Source organism: Limulus polyphemus, unplaced genomic scaffold (assembly GCF_000517525.1).
Source record: "Limulus polyphemus unplaced genomic scaffold, Limulus_polyphemus-2.1.2 Scaffold1347, whole genome shotgun sequence".
NCBI classification, from domain to species: Eukaryota; Metazoa; Arthropoda; class Merostomata; order Xiphosura; family Limulidae; genus Limulus; species Limulus polyphemus.
Genome location: NW_013666957.1, coordinates 168,837 through 191,433, shown reverse-complemented (window position 1 = coordinate 191,433; position 22,597 = coordinate 168,837). Strand labels below are relative to the sequence as shown.

General features: G+C 32.5%; 1 protein-coding gene across 5 annotated transcripts in view; it reads right to left on the bottom strand.

Annotated features, from left to right (window-relative positions):
• Positions 1-8,626: 8,626 nt before the first annotated feature.
• The window catches only part of LOC106463204 (protein RER1-like), a 35,680-nt gene continuing 21,709 nt past the window's right edge, over positions 8,627-22,597 (bottom strand). For all 5 annotated transcript variants that reach the window (XM_013923199.2, XM_013923200.2, XM_022390652.1 and 2 more), the window contains 4 exons: positions 17,340-17,439; positions 15,207-15,285; positions 12,362-12,497; positions 8,627-9,144 (listed from right to left, as the gene is read on the bottom strand). In XM_013923199.2, coding sequence (XP_013778653.1) covers positions 9,052-9,144; positions 12,362-12,497; positions 15,207-15,285; positions 17,340-17,439 — 408 coding nt within the window. In that variant the 3' untranslated portion in view covers positions 8,627-9,051. The remainder of the gene's footprint in view (positions 9,145-12,361; positions 12,498-15,206; positions 15,286-17,339; positions 17,440-22,597) is intronic.

Here is a 22,597-nt window from a genome sequence, read left to right as displayed (position 1 = left end):
TACTGGAGAGATGTAGAAACCACCTTGTCTTCCATCAATGAACTTCTTCAACAAAAATATTAAGGGTTGGCAAATCTTTTCTGTAAACATTTATAGCCTGTCTGATATCAGAGATAGAAAACTCTCGTGTGAGTTTCTGAACTGATGCTGCTTACTTTACATGTGCATCAAGTCTGGAGGAAAGATTACTGATAATGGGGTCTAAAAAAGAATATTTACTGTTTTCTTAAAGTAATCCTCCACGGAACTATATTCTGTATTTGCATGTTGGGCTTGTCGTTGATTTACTCGTGACATGCTAGCATTAATATTAACTTTGTTTGGAATATGACTGCTGTGCTTGAAGAAACGATGCAAATAAATATCTACGTTCATTCTTAGTGAATTCAGTTCTTTATAACATTGTAATATTAGGGAAACGCCAGAAACAATGTCTTGGCTTGGACATTGCAAATTTACAGAAGCTTCCTCCAAATAGTAAAGGGAACGTTGTAAAGCTGTTAATCAAAAATGAATTCAAAGGATTCCAGTAATTTTAAATAAGCCATATCATTTTTCTTATCTTTACCTCTCAGTTCTCATTAAACAAAATCAAAATTATCATCTCCATACACAATAACCTCACACATGTGAAATAAGAGTGGATGAAACAAATATAATCTTTCCCAACCTTCAATATTCTCAACCAAGTGTGTAACGCACACATTGAGTAGTGGAAGACGTGACGAAGCTGCTCCATGCTGGATGCCCTTTTGATAGATTGCCTTTAATAGTTCCCCACGTTTAGGTGAGGCTTTAATGCAAATTGTTAACTTGGTCAATAAAATTTCGTATTAGTGGAACTGAATATGAATTTATAATAGTAAGGTTAAGTGAGTGACCGCGTAATGAGTGCATAAGGTCTTGCTTTGCATATCTCGAATTTATTTTTGGACACCAGATCTTTCGCCAGCCATGATAGATTCTCCACCATATCCTTCACCACGCAATTCGTTTAGAGATAATCCAACATCAGTCAATATATTTGTAATTGCACATATAATACCTGTTGTTCTGATCCTCTGTAGCTTAACAAAGCCGATAAATTCCATCCTAATTTCACGATTGTTATCTACAAAGCAGAGATATATTGGTAAATGTTCCACATTTTGAGAAGAAACTTCATCAAAAGGAACAAAGTAGAATCCAGCTTTTTTAATTCATCAATAATTTTAACTCGAATTACATCATATTCTATGACTTTGAGCGGGGAGATAAATATGTAGCATTTTCTGCCTTGGGATGATACAAATGAGCTCTCAGTATTTCATGATTTTCAGCAAGGGCAGAAAATTGCCAGGATTTTTGAAAGAATTTACTTCTTCGGTATCACCACGAAATGCGGCCCGGCATGGCCAGGTGGTTAAGGTGCTCGACTCGCGGGTTCGAATCCCCATCACACCAAACATGCTCGCCCTTTCAGCCGTGGGGGCGTTATAATGTGATAGGCAATCCCACTATTCGTTGGTAAAAGAGTAGCCCAAGAGTTGGTGGTGGGTGGAGATGACTAGCTGCCTTCCCTCTAGTCTTACACTGCCAAATTAGGAACAGCTAGCGCAGATAGCCCTCGTGTAGCTTTGCGCGAAATTCAAAACAAACAAACCACGAAATGCCAAGCCTTGTTTTCCTAATAACAAAATGACACAAACAATTTGATGAAGAATATGTTTATTTTGAGTTATACTTTATTGAAAGGCACTGTTGGTAATATATACTACTGGATGATGGATGTTCAGTGAAACCCTTCCAAGCATCAACAGTCTGCATAGAATCACGATGATAAACAAGCTTAGATTGATTGCTTAACCCTCTCACCACGATCATCCTTTACCGCACATGTCACGACGTTTTTAGTAAGTTATAAGTTACATTCTAAATGTAATTCAACTACTTTTTTCACGTTATACCAGTTAGTATAGCATAATAATCCATATTTTAATAATATAGAAGTTTTTAGTTTTATACGGCAATATAAAAAAAATTATGAATTTCCTCTAGTGTGAAAAATGACTTTTAATCTAGGCATCCCCTCTTCTCTAATTATTTACCACCCCTACAAAAAGTACGAAATTTAACGTGACTTACTTGTTATAATATTGTCATCGCTCAGGCAAAGCATAATTTTCATAACCTTCAAATTTGTTTGGTTACATTGTCATCAAATAGAAAATTAGATCCCTCTTACCACACCCTCTCTTTCAGGATTTGTCAATAGTTCTCTCTGACATTCAATACTACATTATTTATAACCAATAGAAAGCCAATGTTTTCATCTATCAAATGACATTATATTACATTGTTTTCTGTACAGAATGAAAAGTGTTAATTTATCTTTCAGTACAAACTTCGTTCCCACGGGAAACTTTCTCGTGGGAATTAAGCTTGTTCTGAAAGAGATATAAACGCGGATGTAATAATGCCAGTCTAGAAATTTGTTGAGTACAAAAGTTGACATTTACTCTTACAATATTAAGTGTTCACTAAATCATTCAGCGAATACGAATAGTATGCCATTGAATTCGAATACCACATATCTGCTGTCAACTTTCCTCCCAGAATTGACACACTTGCTACTACATGTGTTCGTTTTGGTGTTTCCGTACCTAATGACTTTTTCTACCATCTGGATAAAAATTTCAGAAGTTATATTATCTTGGCTGACATCAACTATCATAATAGAACTTCCTCAGAAATTACCCAGTTTCAATCTGTTTTGTGAAATATTATTTGATCTATGTTGCTTCTTCATACTCCAAGTCATTAGGAACCAAATTCTTCACCAGATGTTGTTATAGTTTCAGCAAATTTAGATCTCTTCTCTCTTTCACCATATGTGATTACTTTTCTCACACAGGCTCAACTACTGAACAACGTAATCTATGTTCTTTCTCAAACAAACAGGATCTTTTTGAGCTACTGTAATGCTGATTGGCATTCTTATTGGATTCACATTCAAATGTTGATCTGAATCTTTTTTCTATTGATAGTGTTAATTTCCTAGTGATTATTCTTGATTTAGCCTCATTATATGTCTCCTTGCACCACTCCACCAGATAAGAAAAGCTAGAATTGGGTTTGTTGCTTGTAGTGGTCAAGACTGAAGACTGGACTGTTACGGATTCTTGTAAATACTCTCACCTCTACCATTCCTTACATATGCTAGCTTATCACTATACAACACATATACCATCTTTACTTTGCTAAGCAGTGGATCTTTTATTCCTTGTCATCAATTCAGGACTATTGTTGTATTCATAAGTCACCAATTTTATTATGCCAGAGAGGTCTCCAACAGACTGCCCGTAATTTTGTATGAGTAGTAAATATGTGATTATGGCACCAGTTTGCAACCAACTCTGAAAATCTTCAAATCCTTACAAATGGTGAATACTTTGATTGGATAGATTTATTGCTGATCAACAACTTTTGTCATGCACCCAGGCTGAGATTCCTCCATGGTTATTGACACTATATCAACTTCTGAAATTATCAGATTATATCTCCAATGGCTTTCTTGTATGCCACTTTTTAATTTTGATTGAGGTTTCAACTCTTTCTGGCACCATGGCTTAATCTACTAACGTTTAACTCTATTAATGAAGATAAAGACTGTTTACAAAACATTTCGTTATACAATTATTCCATCTTCAGCGAAATCTAAAAATCTAAAGTGTTATTAACTAACACTACAGTATTATTAATCACTAGTTAACTTATTATTATGTAAAATGGTAAACTGAAGCATAAAACAAAAACAAAAAAAGATTTTATATATATTGCAAAACAGTTGAGTTTTAAGTGTGTTAACTTAGAATAACATTAGATATAAAGAGGTTTATTAAGTCATTAAGAGTAGGGCAGTCTTTAACTATGAGTAAACTTTCTTTAATGTAGAGTTCAAGGTCTAGAGATCCTGTAGTAATGATAGAAAAATCATTAAATTTTTCTGGTTTTATTCAAATATTGTAAATAACATGTTATGTGTTTTGTCAACTGTCTTCATCTTCATTATTAGACTACCAACTTCTAAACTATCATTTACCTAGATCTGAACTATCAATTAATTTTTCTGTGAAAGCTGACAGCTATTTCTCTTAAGATGACACTCAATCCTTCTGCTGCAGTTTCCCAAAGATCCATCTATCATCTCTTTTGTATATTGTGAATTATCAATCAATTTTTCTGTGAAAGTTGACAGCTATTTTTCTTTAGATGACTCTCTCTCTCTCAGTCCTTTAATCTTTCTGCTGGAGTTTCCCAAAGATCCATTCTATTACCATTTTGTATATTCTTTATGTTGCTGATGTACCCAAGCTGACAGGTCATGTTCAATTATACCAATATACTAACAATACTGCTCTTGTGGCCACCTGTACGACTATGATTACTCTAAACATTATAACAATATTAAAGTTCTTCAAGCTGCAGTAAACATTTGTTTGGCTTGGAGTCATTGTGGCATATTACTCTTAATACAAACCAATAAAACTGTACACTGTGCTAAACTCAGTTGTTGGTCTGGTGGATGTATTGTCTGACCAAATTTTCCAGAATGTGTTGTACTGTTGACCTGATAAAACTAGTGGTTTTGTTATGCATATCATAGACCCATGGAAAAACCTTATTACAAGTGGGAAATACTATAATATTCAGGATGGAAGGTACGTGTACTTAATACCCAGGTATGTTCCATTCACAGTTCTATTTATTAAGTTCAAATACAGTGTTGTTAAAGTACAAGCTAGTATATGGGTATATTGTAGTTCAAGTAAGTGTATATATATACATAAACAATGTAGTTCAACTAATAATGTATCTACAGTGTGCTCTAAGTAGCAATTTGAAAACATAAGGCAGTATTCAAGGTGTACTTAGTGTACAAAAAAAGTAAGAGTATAATTTAAGCAACCATACAATTATATGAACAGTGTAATTCAAACATATAATCCTAATCCTTGTTTGTCAACAGTATAATTCAAGAAGAAATATATGTACATGTTATCTAATTTTAGTCTAGTCAAGCCAAATGTGAGTGATTCTGGTATCCTGTAAGAGTAACTATCAAGAGCTTTTCTAGTTAACTATAAAAACGAGGATTTTATTTTAAAACAATTATGAAGTCTAACAAAAGCTTATGTTTTTCTTGCCTCTATTATCATAATTGTGAAACTGACCACATTATGTTAACATTTCTTGAATTTGACAATTAACAAATGAAACTCAATAACTAGCTTTTATTTCTTCTTATGTTTAATAAAAAGAAAGAAAGAAAGAAACAAATATATATATATATAACTTTCTTACAAATGTAGCTTTTCTTTTGGTATCTTAATTAAAATATTTACAATTTTGACTTTTCAGACTCCCTCAAAGCTCACTGTTGTGATAATCATCAAACTTAGACATTAGAGGAATTGTGTCAGTAATGTGCCTTTCAGCCAGATCTGAAGTACTTGCAGCAGTACAGAATAACATGTGAAGCAGTAACAAGTAATATTCAGGATGAATTCAAAATTCAAGTAAAAAACAAAAATTATATTGAGCAAAATGACAGAGTTCCACATTGTTTTCGGACAAACAAATTAATATGTCATCAAATTTTAGTAGCTTCAAATAATAAAAAGTTGTCAGCAATTTAAAAAAAAAGATAAAAAGTTTTAAATTATAGCTGGTAATAGGCTTGTGAAAAAGTTTCTTAAGTAATAAACTATTTTTATTATCTGGCATATTTTTCATCTTAATGTTCAGAAATTGAAAATTAGAAGGAAATATCTAAAACAGTCTGATATACCTTTTTTTTGGAAGTTTAATTTGCTTATATTACATTAGACTGATAAATGAATTACTATAATTTTATTTCAGGAAAACAAAAAATTAATCTGCATTTGTACAACTATTCATAATAAAAATCAGAAAAATTTTAAAATTGAGTTATTTTTGAAAAATACAGCTAATACTCTGTATACAAATATTCCAGATTTGTGTTTTCTCTTGTTTCAAAAACATCTAAATTTCCTTCTTGGATTAAAAATACACAAGAATGGGAATAACATAAAAAACTGATAAAAAAACATTATTTGCCTTCTTTTAAGAATAAGTGTCTGATAAGAATAGGTTTTATGTCATTTATGTTACTATAAATGTGAAATGTTCAAATTTAATTCAGAATTTTATTGTACACACAACTTACATTGTTTTTTTATTAACTAGTTGGAAAGAAAGCTGTTTTTAATATTATATATTATTAAGCTTATAACTATTGCAATATTCTAATTTTTTATTATTTAAGATTATAAATAAACTCTTCCTGCTGATTTCTCCTGATAACTAAACAGCTTTCCAAATCCACAGATGAAAAGTTTTGAAAATAGAAAAGCTTAGATGTAAACGAATTTCAAATATAGATGAAGAAATAAAGTCAGTTCTAAATCAAACTGTGGCAAAAACAATCTCATTTTCACTTTTCGACATAATCTTATTCAGTTCTTAACATGCCCATCAGTAAATTTAAGGACTTATGATGTTGAAATCTGGGATTCAATAACCAATGAAAGACAGAGTTCGGATAGGGTTAAATATGATGAAATCTATCATCATGCTATGTCAGTCTGAACAATAAGTTTATATATCTCTATCTTGCAATGACAAGATTTCCCAGTTCATTTAGCATAACTTCAAAATGAAATGTTTTGCTGTGTGTAATACTGTATTTCACAACCAAGTCTCAACTACTTAAACTTCTGAGCTTGTATATTGTTCTTAAGAAAATCAACTTTAATTAATCTACAATTACATAAAACACCTCTCCATTCAAGAGAAAGAGAAATATATTAAGTATGACATTAAAAGATTTTGTAGTTGAGACACTTATAGATAGGAAATCTATAAGTTTCTCAACTATTTGAAGAATAATTATTTGAAAATTCTAGCTGATAATGTCATGTTGTAAAAAACCTTAGATGTTGATTTATAGTCAAACTAAAGAAAATATTAACCTTGAAAAAGTGTAACGTGTTTTATTCTATAAAAATTTCAATTGAACTTCATTTTTCTATTCATGGTCAAAGTGGATAAAGGAAAATGATGACCACTGGTTTACAGTTCATATGCTTTCTCAGTGGTTTCAATCTAAATGCTTAATCTCATAATTTCACAAGATGTTTTGAGGAGTTTTATCATGACAAATGAGACTTTATTTTATTCTGTACCTTTGTTATAGGTTACTGCTAATTACACTCTTGTACAAAAAAATAGTTGGATTGACTGTCACATTATAACTCTCCTTAGTTGAAAGGGCGAGCATGTTTGGTGGGTGGGGATTTGAATCCATGACCTGCAGATTGCAAGTACTTCATCGTAACAACCTGGCCATGCCAGGCTCGAAATAAACAAGCTGGGTAAATACATAAAGTTTTGGACTATAACTTAAAAGAGACAAAAAAGGCATAAACATAACTATCAAAATAGTCTGTCATGCTCCAAAGGGTCTTTAAATAGTGTGGTAGCTTGTCATTGGTGGGGAAACCTAAAGCCAGTAGTTTAATAGTAACAATGACAATTTAAAATAAATATTAACACAGCAATACACATCAACACATGAGGAAGGTAAGATTTGAGAAAGAAAATTTTAAGACTTGAATAGGAATCTATACATTAGGGATGCATTTACAAAATATAATATCAGTTACAGCTATTTTTGGAAAGAAACACCATGAAAATAACTTTATATTATGTTCAAGAGGATACTTTTATAATTATTTAAAATATTTAATGATTATGCCAACACCTTACATATGATAGTACCATATCATGCATGATTTTAAATTCAAATAACTTTTAGAAATTCATATTATTAGTAAACCACAACATCTTTCAGAACTTTCTAAGTGTATTGAACTACTCATTTGTTAGGTTATTTTTGCTATGAGTAAACAACTTCTATGACAAAGTATGTTTAGTGTACAGCATGTTCCTAAAACTAATACTCAATTTATTTCTTGTAGTTCACAGTTAAGTATTTCTTACTACATCCTGTGAAAATATGAACATTACTAACATTCATTGAATTCAAGGGCAACTTGAAATAGTACTGAAGCATCATTAAAGAACTGATGATGAGTTTGCATCAGTTTTAATGTAAATTTATGGTTTAGAAAAACGTTTCTTTATTTGAATTAGGCAATTAACTTGATATAATTGATTACCTATGAGCATCAATTAGTTTCAAGTAAAATAATCAATTCAAAATTACGATTAATTCGATTAATGTCATGGAAATAATCAACTAACTGAAATTAATGTTTCCAATTGTTACTATTTTTGGTTATTACAACTATCCAAACCATCAAAATATTACACTATGCACGTTTGTTATTAAGTATAAAAGCACCATAATGGGCTACCTGTGCTCTGTCCAATCTTAACTTCACAAGTTGTTGCAAATAAAGAATTGGAGGCTACCATGAGAAAAATACAGCTTTGCGATTTTTTCATTTTTTGAGAGCTATTTACAAATTTATAGAAATGAATGCATTATTGTGATGCTAATGTTTGGAATAACAAAAGCTGATATAATGACAATCTCAGATTTCAACAAAACTCAGTGTTTAATTTTTTACATTTATACAAGATTTGATTACATAACACAAGACAGGAGAGTTGGAATTGAAAAACATGTTGCAGTGTACAGGTGGCTGGAGATGATTTTCCATTCATTAACCATGCCTTCTACTGGTCAGGGATGAAAACAAAAATGTCTGATTAACCATAATAGGCAAACAATAACAAAATGACTTGCCGCCTAAAAACAGATAAATACTTTATCAATTGCCCCTTTTTCGTATTCTGTTTCCATGAAATTTCAGAAAACCAAGAGAAGATACACGACTACACAAGTTTAAATGTTTGAAAAGAAATTCCTCCCTCTCTGTACAGCCTAAACAAACTATTTGTTCAATCAAATTACCACAATTCAAAACTGTGTCTGAAATGTAAAACTAGAAGGCACAGGGCTCACTTTACTTGGATAACTTTCCCAGAATCTTCTTTGCCATGATAAATGGTTTTTCCTCGTGTCCAAGGCAAATAGCCATACTTTAGCATGTGCTGTAAAAAAATAAAAAACTTTGTAGTTAAGAGAAAAAATACCCAAAATTTGACAACAACACAGAAAATTACATGTTCAAAACTTTTAGCTACTTTTCCACTAAGTTATAGTATATTTTGATTGTAATATTTTCTCTCTCTCATAAAATTACCAATTCTTGAAAGTTCTACTGGTTTCAGTTTTCAAGGTAGAATGTTTCATTCTGCACCACAAAATGTAAAAAGTGCATTAACTCTATGTGCATGGAATCAGATCAGTATCATTGTAATGTTTACTATAAATCCAAATTTACATGCATTTTCATGAAATTTGGCCAAAGAAATTTGAATTTTTAATGGAAAAAGTATTTCTACTGAAGATTCGTCTGTGGATTTCCAAAGCATTTACTGAGTCCATCTTAATGTTAGGTGATTCTCCTACTAAGAATGAAAATACTTCTTTTCATCTTACAATTTTTAAATTTCATTTTTTTATCTTCTAGAACCTCCTGAATGAATATCCAATATTTTTTGGTTAAACTTTATATTTCATCCCTTATTTCTCTATTCTAACACAAACTGTAGCAAAATCAATAATGGATACTGAAATGAGAAATATGAAACAAAATCAAAAATATTTTTTTCCCCTAGAATGACTGCATATTGTTTTTGTTGTAAGCTGTAAAATCTGACAAAGAGTGTAGCTTGAAATGTTATCCTCTTCAAATAATAATAATAAAAACTTTGATTGTTTAACCTATTCTTTAATTTTGATATCTTTGTTGCCTATGCAGTTAACTATATATTTGTTTTTGCATATTGTAATAGACAATTATTAATTATTTATCCTAACAATTTTAACTTCTATCTTTCATATTTACTTTAATTTTTTTCTGTTGTTCTTAAAACCCTCTCTCAGTACTGTGACAGGCAATAAATCACTCAACAGGACATTTGCGAGCTTAGGGTAAACAAAGTGTTATGCAACATCAAACTGCATGTTCCTCGTGCATTCCTCAAAAAGTGATCATGAAAAATGTTTCTTGTTAATTTATTTTTCATTTAAGTTTATTTATCTAACCTAACAAGTTTTTTTAAATTTTAGTTTACCATTTCTGGAAAATACATAACAATAAATATAAAATATATAGCAGTTCCCTTAGTCTGAGGCCAGTTTGCACTTGGGTGCCTGCTTTCATATCCTCACTTTTTTTTCTAATTATGTTGATTTTTTCCAATAAATAATGGATGTAGAATTCAAATATGCATTTTAACAAGCACTAGAACAGAAAATCCCAAAACTATTAAAATCTATGTTCCTTTCTAAATAAGCCATAAATAGTTTAAAAAAATTGTTATTGCTCAGAGCACCAAATTTAGTCTATACACATCAAGATTTCCTCAGGAAATACTGGCTTTGATCACACACACACATACACAAAAGACAATAGTCAGACTTGTGAAGTTCATAGAACACTCTTTTTATTGATTATAAATATGTTCATATGACAAGTAAGTGTGAATAAATAAGTGGCTTCTTTTAAAAGCATGAAGAGATGGGAGGAACTTCTATGATGGGTGTGATGTGCTTAATGTTCTCTCTATGACTTGTCAATATTTATAGTTTGTGTTTCTAATTGGTTAGACACTCTGAAACCCATAAAAGGTTCATTTGATTGGTTACAGTGGGCTATCTGTGCTTTGCCCACAACCACAGGTATTGAAAAACAGTTTTAAGTGTTATAAGCCTCTAGGCTCACTGCTGAGGGACTGGGGGCTCCATGGAAGGGAACAGAGAAAATTAAAGAGGAGAGATGGAGTGCAGCAATTTAATGGTTTTTGATATCAAACGTTGTTGTAAGTCATGTTAAACACTTGCTTTTACTTCATTTTTCATTCAGTATTCACTTCTTTATTAGATCAATAGTGAAGCAACTTTTAGCCTACAATGGATAAATTGTCTATAGAGAGGCATAGTCGTTTTAAGTCAAAATGTATGTCATGCCTTTTACAGATGTATGTTCAAAATTTAATTTAACAACTTTATTATCAATTTATATTAATCAACTTGGTATTAAAATGTAGTTTATAATTCAAATGTTTCATACTATCTGAGACTTAATTTCAAAAACAAATATTTCTATATACATTTCTCTGTGTCATGTGATGCATCTCTACTTTTACATTTAGTTGCTCCTGGTTACTACTTCAATGCAGAAGAGAACATTTTTCTTAATAGCATACTTAGTAGCAAAAAAAAAATAATAAGAATTGATGTATAAGGATACAACAATTACAAAAACAAATTTTTATGAAATTAAAACATGTGAAACTATTTTTATTTTATAAATGAAGTGAATGGAATTCAATTTCAATTAACTACTAAATATATATCATTAAAGCTTTCTCCAGATCACTTCTATAAGTTTTATTGAGATATTATGAAGTAGTTTATACATAATAATACTGATGGTTGTCCTGGAGTATCAAAATGTTTTATTTGAATCTTCCATGGAGATGATGAAGTGTGATGATGCAGGAGAACTTAGAAATAAATAGCTACAACAAAGGGTAATGTCATGTTGTGTTTCATATTCATCTTTGGTATATTAAACAGTCTGCTTGTTGAATAATTTAGAATAATAAATTAGTAGCATAATACTATACATTCTTCACATCGTATATAAATATGAACTCATGGGGGTGAACAAAAGAGAACTACAAATATCCAATATAGACTATATACTTCACCAACATATGGATCCTAGTCATGTTCTTTTGATTTGCCATTGTCTAGAGTCACTGATGAGGGGTAGAATTTTCTGAAAGTTTATTCCAGTATTAAGTGGTAATTGAATATTTATTTCTGGATGAATAGCTCTGACTAGGATTTGATGTCTACTAAAGGAGGTATGGCAAAACAAATATGTTCAAAACACAAATAAGTGTGAACACAGGTACAGATCGTGATGTAAATTCAATTGAGTTTTACTGAATTAGTGTTTCAGCAAAATATTTTATAAACTGAATACATGGTCTTCACTGTTATATGCAAAGTCCACAGTTTTGTCAGTGGGAACCTGCTAATAATGACCAGTTTTAATAGTCTCTTTAAGAAATCACTTGTTTAATGTGCTCACTTGCTTTATTAATTAAGCTTAATTTAGAAAATGTGCATTCCCAATGCAGTTTGTTCTATCTGTAAGAAATAGAGTATAGAGTAGCAAGTTCCTCTTACCTTTATTTGCCTTTTCATGGTGATACAAAATAGAGTAAAGAAATACAAAAGTAAAATTGGCCAGAAAACTGGGATGTTGAAAGCATCGAAAAATGTACAAGCCATGGCAATCATTATGGCTTTAGTTGCAGAATACCTGAAAGTACAAATATTTATATAATTAACAGCTGGATCTTTTTCATTTATAGCAAAATAAATAGCAAAACCATTCTAATTTGGTCAAAGTAAGAAATTTAACTTAAACAAACTGGGTTGAAATGTTTCAAATATAAAAATTGATTAAAAGTCCTGAACAAGCTATGATAAAGAATAATTAAGTACACAATCTGTAACGTTAGAATTCAACAGTAAACAGCTGACCACAATAAAACAAGTTTATCATAAGGCCTTGGCTTTAATAGACTGCTCCTGCCTATCTGTAGAGCATAACAATGTTTTGTGTTCTATACCAGCCTTCTCAGATTGAAACATTGTCTTGTTTTAGAAACTAGTTAATATTATGCTCATACATTTTCTGATGGTACCACGAACAAACCTGTGAAAATGATGACTATGGATCATTGGAACAGAACTTTATAGTGTCTTAACATCATAATAGTGTTCATATTCTAAACTACTGAAAGTGGATTTGTTTTAGTTAGCTAAAACTTTATAATCACATCACTTGACTGTAACAAATAAAAGCTCAGCAATTCAGTAAATGGCTATTAACTTTTATATACCGTGATGTAGTATTTTTTTTGTTACAAATGAATTTATATATTTTTGGTTCTTTGAAATACAGATTGCAGTGTTACTAAATCGTATATGAACAATGAAATCAGTTTTGTTTGCACAGCTCTGAGTTAGAAACACTTGAAACTAACATTTCTATCATTTCATCTCCTGTTCTGACTTAAGTTTATCATTATTACCTTCTTTTAACCCTTTCCACACAAAGAGCAACTTTCAGGTGTAATGTGCATTTCCACATATCAGATTTGAAATAATAATTTTATCTATATTTTAACAATTTTTAACTCAAAATTGTTTTGGAATTGACATTTTTCATTCTGCAAAATTTATTTAGCATAGGAGTCTTTCTTGCCTGTAAACAATGTACTTACTGATTTATTTCGAATTTTTCTGCCTCCCAAAGCATGGGTTTATATATTTTTAAGAAACTATCATCTCTTGAGAATGTATTTATCCCTGTTTTGTTTCTTACATGATTTTCTTTCTCTTTCAGTGGTTTCATTAATACAGCCTTTCATTCCCACCCTTTTATGATCTCATAGTATGTGACCTGAACAGTTACTAATGAAGCTCCTCTTTGAAATTAGATAAACTAAGTTTAAATACCACTGGATAAATCAGATTATAGACTATTTACATCAACATAGTGAATATAGTGGTGTGAGAAGTAATTTATTGTTTTTGAGAAAATGCCTACACTGAGCTCCTGCAGAAATTTTCTTCTGTGACAGGACAACAGGTAAGTTAGTTAAACTTTAGCAAATAATGTAGGTAATGTAAAAATATTATACTAACTAAAATCTTTATTTATTGAATATTAATGTTAAGTGTATCATGTTGAAATTATGCACATAAATAAAAGAACATTATTTATTGATAATAAACTATACTTATTATATATAAATTGACCTTGTTTGTTTGTTTGTAATTAAGCGCAAAGCTACACAATGGGCTATCTGTGCTCTGCCCACCATGGGTATCAAAACCCAGATTCTAGCATTGTAAGTCCGCAGACATACTGCTGTGCCATTGGGGGGCAAATTGACCTTGACCAAGAACATTGTTAAGAAAAATACAGTTACCTAGCCTGAACTGACTATTGTAAAAAGTCAGGCCCTATGTATCCAATAAATATTTGTTGGTTTTTGTGTTGTTTTATTTTTAGATCTATAGCCAGAAGTGGTAATTACCACAACTGGCAAAATAAAGTACTCAAAGAAATATGTTAACCAATATCAACAAAGTTTAAATTGACTGGACATATAAAATGGAACTTTCAGATCAATCAAAATAATTGAAATTCTAAGATGTTTTTCAAAACAGCTTCCCAACATAAAAAAAATGATAGAAAAATGAAATGAACATTTGAAAGCCAAAAAAAAAACAAAAAAAAACAATATTATTCAATTAGTTTGTTCTAGGTTACACACAATTTTAATCATTTTTATTGCAAAAATGAAAAAAATAAGGAACATCATTGACACCCTTTGAGTTCTAAAAGTGGTGAAAAACCAACTGCCAAAGCTCTTTAAAAGCTTGACAATTTGACAATATACAAGGGGAACTTTCTTCACTTTTTACATCAAACTTTAAAATAATTACATGAATTAATTTAAATTATGTCCTAAATAACTATGTCCATTATGGTATTTTGGATATGCTGGTGATACCCTTATATTTTCCAACATTAAACCTTTTATAGCATCTTAACAATTGACATTTTAATATTTAATTTCTTGTTGAAGAACAATAATATCTGTTTCTGTCTTTTAAAGTATGTTTATAAACCTGCATTATTAGTTATTACAAATTTAATAATTACATACTGTTATTGTTTCAGGAAAAATTTTATTTGTATTTTGGTGTGCTAATCTATAAATTTGTAGTAAGTTTCAAGGAGTACATCAGGCAAATGTCATCTTCAAAAATTGACCTTCCAATTTTACTTGCTTACAGTGTTAAAAAGAAAAATACTTTCTCAACAAACACTAAATACTTCCAACTTTACAGTTCAATAAAGCTTCAAAGAAGCACATTTCATAACCCTAAATTACAACACATGTATTTAAGTAGCGTATGATCAATTCCTTGACATAATTATCACATTTACCAAAACTTGAATTCTGGCAATCTTCTAATAAAAGGGCGAAATTCTTCACTGGCTTTTGTTGGTAAACCAGGGCCATCATCTACACAGGATTGCAATAGAATAAACAAATAAGAGTAGTACTTGTTTTACAAAAACAAAAATCTGAACCAATTTTTATTAATATTGCTAACATACACATAACTATTTGAAATCAATAATACTATATTTGGGTAGCAGAGTACTGGGTACATTTGCATACAAAACAATAGATATACTGGTAATAATCATGTAATATTTTAAAAAGCAGGGATTGTTAGTTGGTTTCAAAAGGTTATATATTTGTGTGTGTGTACATATATTAGAACAACTTACTAATTTACAGTTTCATGATACAACCACACATTCACATCTAAATGTCTTTCTTTAACTCTGAAAATTAACAACATCTATGTTTTAGGTGAACATTAACAATAAATGGAAGCCAGTTTAACAGTTAAATTTCACTTCTTTTTGCAAATCACGTTTTGACCAAAACTATCTTTTTTTCTTTGTTAAGAAAAGCAGAAAGTCAGAAATGTAATCCAGTCATAATCAGATAGAACGAGAAGTATCATGTGTCATAATTCACTGTAGTTATATTTAGCCATAAGTTATCAAGTGAAGTGCAACTAAGTGCTACTTTTTTTCTTTTTAATTATAAGTTTTATTTATTGTTATACATGTTCAACCAAAGTAACTAAAATGTAAACAACAGAAACTTCTTAGGTTATATAACAAGATTCATTTCAATGAGAGAGCTAGAAAGACTCTTGCAGTTAGTGCATGACTGTAACCCGATTGTTTGTTTACCCTAAGTTGTATTGGAAACATTCTGCTCTAATATATTGCTTTTCATGCAAAGAGGGTCCAAAGTACAATAATAATAGCATAAAATTAAAAAAGTAGGTGTGAAAAAGTTAGAATCTGAGGCTATAAAGATAAATAATTGTATGCTATCATCTGCAGTCACTCTAGTAAAAAAAGGCATTAATTTATTTTGTATTTTTCAACTTTTCATTTCACTGTACATTTATGATTTCACTACAGTTAGTGTTATGGTAGAGGAAATAAGAAATAAAATATGAAGTCTGGCCAAAAAAGAACTTTTGATATTCATTCAGGAGGTTCTACAAGATACGCAAATGAAATACGAAACTGTAAGATGAAAAAACGTTTCTACATTCTTATAAATGAAGATAACTTTGCCTTACTGTGACTCAGTAAAGGCTTCATAAATTCACAAAAAATATTTAGTAAAAATACCTTATTAAATTTTTACTAAAAGCTAGACAAGTTTTGTGACAATACCCTTAGTCATTCAGAGTTGTAAGTACATATAGCATCATGGTTACATGGTGGTTGCATTAAGGAGGTAATTTTATTCTCTTTTTATTTAATGTTGCAAACCTTGCTTTTGTACAATGTATGCTTGCTGAACAAGTCATATACAGAGTAGTTGCAAATAATCAATACTTACAATAAATCACATGAAAGAAACAAGGAATACATATCCTTTACAATTACAAATTTAATTTTGAGCATTTAACATCAGGAAAATTTGGGGTTGGTCTTTCCCCTTAGTCAGTAGACCAATAAAATGAAGATAAATTAAGTATAATGAATTTTATTCTCTTAGATTGATAAAGAGGGCTTATAAATATGTAAGCCCATAATGAATGAGCCCATAATCTCTGTCTAGTAGCAAATATACATTTTTATAGCTTTTTAATTCTTTGTAGTATGTAAAACATTTATTCAATGTTAAAGACACTAACACACAACTTTCAAAGATGAAATGTAAAAGATTATATATTGCATAAAAATACATCAGCATAAAAGTTTTGTGAGTATATTTCATGTATGTATGTATTTGTTTGTTGTTAAGCACAAAGCTACACAATGGGCTATCTTTGCTGTGCCCACCACAGGTATCAAAACCTGATTTCAGTGTTGAAAGCCTTCAGACTACTGCTGTGCCACTGGAGGGTTGTATGTATAGAAAAAGCTAATTTATGAATAGTCAAAATACCATTAACATTAAATGTGGTTCAAGCCACTTCTAAAATACTTAATTATTATAAACAACTTCTAACAAAAACAAAAAAAAATCCTTACCCATATCTTCTTGAAGTCCAGGATCAACTTTTGGTGTGAGAAAAGCAATTAACAGATTTAGATGATAAATACCTAAAGCATAAGTAACTATATACCAGCCCTAGAAGAAACAAAATAGAAAAATTACCATACCACTATAACTTAACTATATAGGTAACTCAATTAACATACATAGTAAAAGTGTTTTTATCAATGTCATAATTACACAATGCTAAATGCAACTATTATTCAATTGGTATGTTTGTTAATGTCTTATTCATAAATATACACCACAAAAGGGCTCTTTTCTACACTGCTTCCAACATCTTATTTACTACTGGAAAATGCAAAGAACAGTTAGGTTTAGATAAATAGTTTTCTCTCTTCTTCTTCTTTCCTTATAACTTGTTGAAGTCAACATTCTCTTTACCTGAAAATGTATTTCTGATAAATACTCACCTCCTCACCCAGAAAGCTATCTTCCCTGTGCGTCTGACTTAGAGATTTGCATGCCGCTAGTCTTTAGGTAACTCCCAACAAAACTCATGAGATTTATTGTGAGTTTCACTACTGCATAATAACATTATCATGCAATAAAAGCCCTCCATCAATAAAAGGTCAACACAACCTCCTTGTGCAATAGCTCCCTTTATGCTTTTGCACTCATTCTTTGATGAGGTAATGAATACTAAGTTGCATTGGAAATGTGGGAAGAGGTATCTATCAGAAATACATTTTCAGGTAAGGAAAAAGTTAACTTTCAAGATAATATACACCTCTTCACACAGAAAACTAGAATCTCATATTGATTAGGTGGACATGTACAAAACTTACCTAGATGAGCTCCCTTCAGAAAGCACCCGAAGAAAACTCATGGAGTGTGAAACCTGATAGTTGGGGCTCCATAAGGGCACACTTGAGGGAGACTGCATCTCATCTCCTTCAGGGTACACTGTTCACCCAGAGTAGATGGTAGGAAGAGGTAAATGAGCTCAATGTGTTGTGGGTATGGGCAGAATAAGAACATGGCCATCTGAGTACTTGCCAAAGAGAGGTAAAAAAACCAATATGTGTAGTGTGGTTGAGGTGCATTCAGACTGTAAATAGTACAAATCTGAACTCTACCATCAGGTTTATTAGATTGATACTAGATGTGAGAGAAGGGTACAGAGACTAATAGTGTGTGTGTGCTTGTTTCAACTCTACCAGCAGACTCTTGAATGACATCAGCTGTGGGAAAAGTGCACAAAATACATGCTGTAGTGTGTAATAGTGGTGCATGCTCACCTAAACTCTAGGAGGGTGCAGAAAGTAATGTCATTAATTATGTAATATGAAGCATGCAATGTGTGCTCACCACGACTCAACTGAACAGACATGACTGCAGAAGAGGACATGGTATAGTGGTGCATGTGCACCTCAACTCTACTGAACAGAAGTAGACTGCAGGAGGAGGGCACAGTATAGTAAGAAGTGCTTCTGGTATGTTGTAGGGATAATTATATGAGGGGTGACATGCACTACACTGATAATTTCACTGCTGCTCCACTTCCCACTGATTGGTAACCTTTGTTTCAGCCCCAGCTGTTAGGTCACAATCGGTGAAGGTTATCCATGGTCCACCACCCCAGCAGTTAAGAACTGATAAATGGTAAGGGTCTCCCTTACTCCACTGGAAAAAAATACAAGGGAGGAGGAATTAGTGATGGGAGACCTGGAGAAAATGCCTGGATCTCCATCAATTCTGTTTCAGCTGTAAAGGTCCTTCACTAGAGACAGTACAACAGGTGGCTGTGTGAACCTAGTTTGAAAAGCCAGCAAGTGCGAGCCGGGGAAGCAGGGGGTGCACCCTATGATGCTAGTTTTTTTTCCATGATAGTATATGGAATAGGTACAGCCTGGATCAGACAGTAGACAGATATGAGGGTATACCACGAGGATACCTCAAGCGGTCTTGGGGAACACCCAGTCTCAAGAACGGGCATATATGGGTGGATGGTATGAGCACTTTCCATTATCCTGGCTCAGTGTGGAATTTTGGGAAATAAGGGTGCCATGGGAGGCATCCTTCATCACACAGTCAGGTAAAAATGCAGAGAGATGGTCAGGAGAATAAAGAATTACTCCCCTCACAGTTGATGTAGGAAACAGCTGTAGAGTTGTCGGAGTGAGTCAAAACTAAATGATCCACCAGGAGTAGTAGAAAATAGGAACAAGCCTGACATATTGCCAAAAGTTCGAGCATGATGATGTGGAGAGAGAAGTCCTCCTGGGTCCAAGTGCCCGATGTAAGAATGTCATTCAGAGATGCTCCCCATCCAAATAGGAAAGCATTGGTGAAGATGTGTAAGTCAGGTTTGGGTGGAGATACAAGTACTGGAGCAATCAGGCTACCAAGAACGGTTCTTAAGAAGAGGAAAAGACAAGAGAACCATTGTGTCCAAAGGTTCTTGTAAGAGTTTTCATTGGTCATGCAAGGACCAATAGAGGAGGCACATATGAGCAAGATCCAGAGGAATAAGTGAATCCAGGGTTCCCTAAAGTAATAGAATCTCTCATCCAATATGAGTAGGAAAGACTTGGTGACAGAAAGCTCTAGAGCTTTCAAGTGGACAGGAGAAGGTTGAGCTCAGCTGAGAAATGAGTCGAAGAATACTCCCAGGTGAACTAGACATTAAGTGGGGGTTAGAAAGGATTTGGAAGTTTTTTCAAGCCATCCCAAATGGGCAGCTTTTCACAGAAGAAGAGAGGTGTGAAGGGAAGACTTTACCTGTGAGTGGGGCAGGAGAAGCCAATCATCTATGTAATAATGGTAATGCATACCTTGTCTGTATTGAAGACCTTGCAATGGGAATATTAAGGAAAGTGTATGAGCCTACGACCTTGATCATCTATAGTCTGGGTGAAAAGGACCAATGAAAGGAAAATAAATTTTCCATATGAAGATGAGGGAAGATTATGAAGTGATTGAGGGAGGAAAGGTCAATAAATAATTGCTAATCCCCAGTCTTTTTTAGGTGCCATGAAGAGGCAAGAGCAAAACCCCAAAGAAGGGTCTTACACCCTCTCTATGGCTTGTTTATGCCACAGCTCCCACACTGAATCTTCCAAATGTTGAAGATAGATGGGATCCAAAGAAAAAGGGAAGTAAACTGGGTGTGGGTTGTGAGGGGAATGGGAGGGAGCATCTGTGAGTGAGAGCTAGAGTAACCCATCTGTCTGTAGAAAGTTGTTCCCAAAGGTGAGAATACTGTATCAGACAAGCCCTCATGAGATCCGAATCTACTCTGTAGTCAATTTAGAGCCAGTTGATGCTGGACTGAAGACAGTTGAGCAGAAGAAAGAAAGGAAGAAAATGTGGGAAGCAGGGGGACTAGGATGAGATACAGGAGTGGGATAAGGGATTTGGAACAGTCGAGTAACCAACAAACTTAACGAGGATTGATGATGGGCAGCTTCCACATGTGATTCAACTGAATCAGGAATACCTCCAAAAATAGAGCAAGGTGGAGTCCATTAAAAAGATGGAAAGAAGCTGAACACGGGCAAGGAGGGGTACCCCTATCCAACAAGTCCAACAACAAATAATCCATATGAACAGGAAGAAAGGCAAAAGTAGTAGTAGTATGGGCTATGGTAAAAAGGAGAAAGGAACAAGAATTGCTAATAAAATCATCTGGGGCTCAGTGAAGTGCCTCTAACATAAGGTGTAGAGAGGAAAAGTAAAAAAACACAGAAAGGATGAGGCAAAGATGAGAGAATATGGCACTGGAGAGCAATGCTGACCATAATATGTCTGCCCCACAAACAGACAAAAAGAGACTCTAAAGTTTGCAACTTCAGATAGAGGAAGTCTGAACGACTGTAGGCCATGAGAAAGGAATAAGAAAGGCAAGGAGGATGAGGCGTATAATTGTGGGAAAGTAGATGATCTTAAAAGGAAGTAACATGAACACCAGTAGTGGAGAAGAGGGAAAGATAAAATTTGTTCAGGGTAGGGTTATGAAGGAGGGAACAGGAAGCATAATATGACACAGGAATTAGAGAATAGAATATACCTAAGTTATAAGGTCTCAATAATATGAGGAAGTTCGAAAATTTGCCTCAACCAGAAGAGAGGTTCTTTGGCCATAATCTGGAGGAAGAAAAAATGGTTAAAGTCGTCTAACTCTTCATACTCCCCCCTCCCCTCAGAATGAGGGGAAGGATGCTAGATGAATGGATGAGCACCAAAACTCCCCAACTGCATAATGGAACTCACCACACTATGCATGATGGTTGTCACATCATCCATGTTTAACATGCCTCCAGTAGCTAAGTTTAAACTTAACTATTGTGACAATATTCCTCACTCGTACAGAAAATTGAAGTTACGTGAACCTGAGAGTTCATACTTGAAAGAAACAAAGTCCCTTAACCCTATAGTCTCTGGTTCCATTTCTAAATCTCTTTCTGCACATGTCACAAAGTATTACTGAGTTGCATTCAAAATTTAATCAAACCACTTTACTATCAATGTATTTTAATGAAATTAGAGTTATCAAGTATGCTATGATTCAAAGTTTTATATTATTTAAATTTTTATTCCTTTATTTCAAAAGAAACTGCTAAACGAATAATTAAGAACTTCACGTTTGCTTTCACTTGAAGTGCAAGTGGCTATAGCAACTGAACTTTAGATTTTGTTATACAAGAAACAATCACGATTAAAAATATCTTTCTTGCTGATAGTAGACTACATGTACATAGAGCTTGTCTACTAGTAACTTGATACAACTTTATAGAAATGGCCTTGAAATGAAATTGTTATAGACATTCTCGAGTACAAGCTATGCTATGGCCACTTGCAAAATAAAAGCTGGGTGACTTAGCAACTGTTCTAAGCTGAATACCAAGCTTATAACCAATAGAAAGAGCAGATTTCATTCTTCAAGGTCGTTTATCCTTACATGATACATATGGTATAGATTTACTTTCAGAGCCATTATAACAAGTTCATTGTTGAGAGTGGTGTCCATAGCGCTTGGCAATTTTCTCTTGCCTTATATGTATTAGTTTGATAGACAGTTAGATTGAATTTAGGTTTTACTTTTATATTTTAGTTAATTATGTATACTTTGTATGTTAAGATTCATATTTTAAAGGTTTAATTATTTCTTAAAACATATATATACATAACTTACAAATTGTAATGAAAGGTGACATTGGTCCCTTTGATTATTGCCGATTAAAAGTCGAAACTTAACATTTAACGTGGATAAGTTCATCATTATTATTAT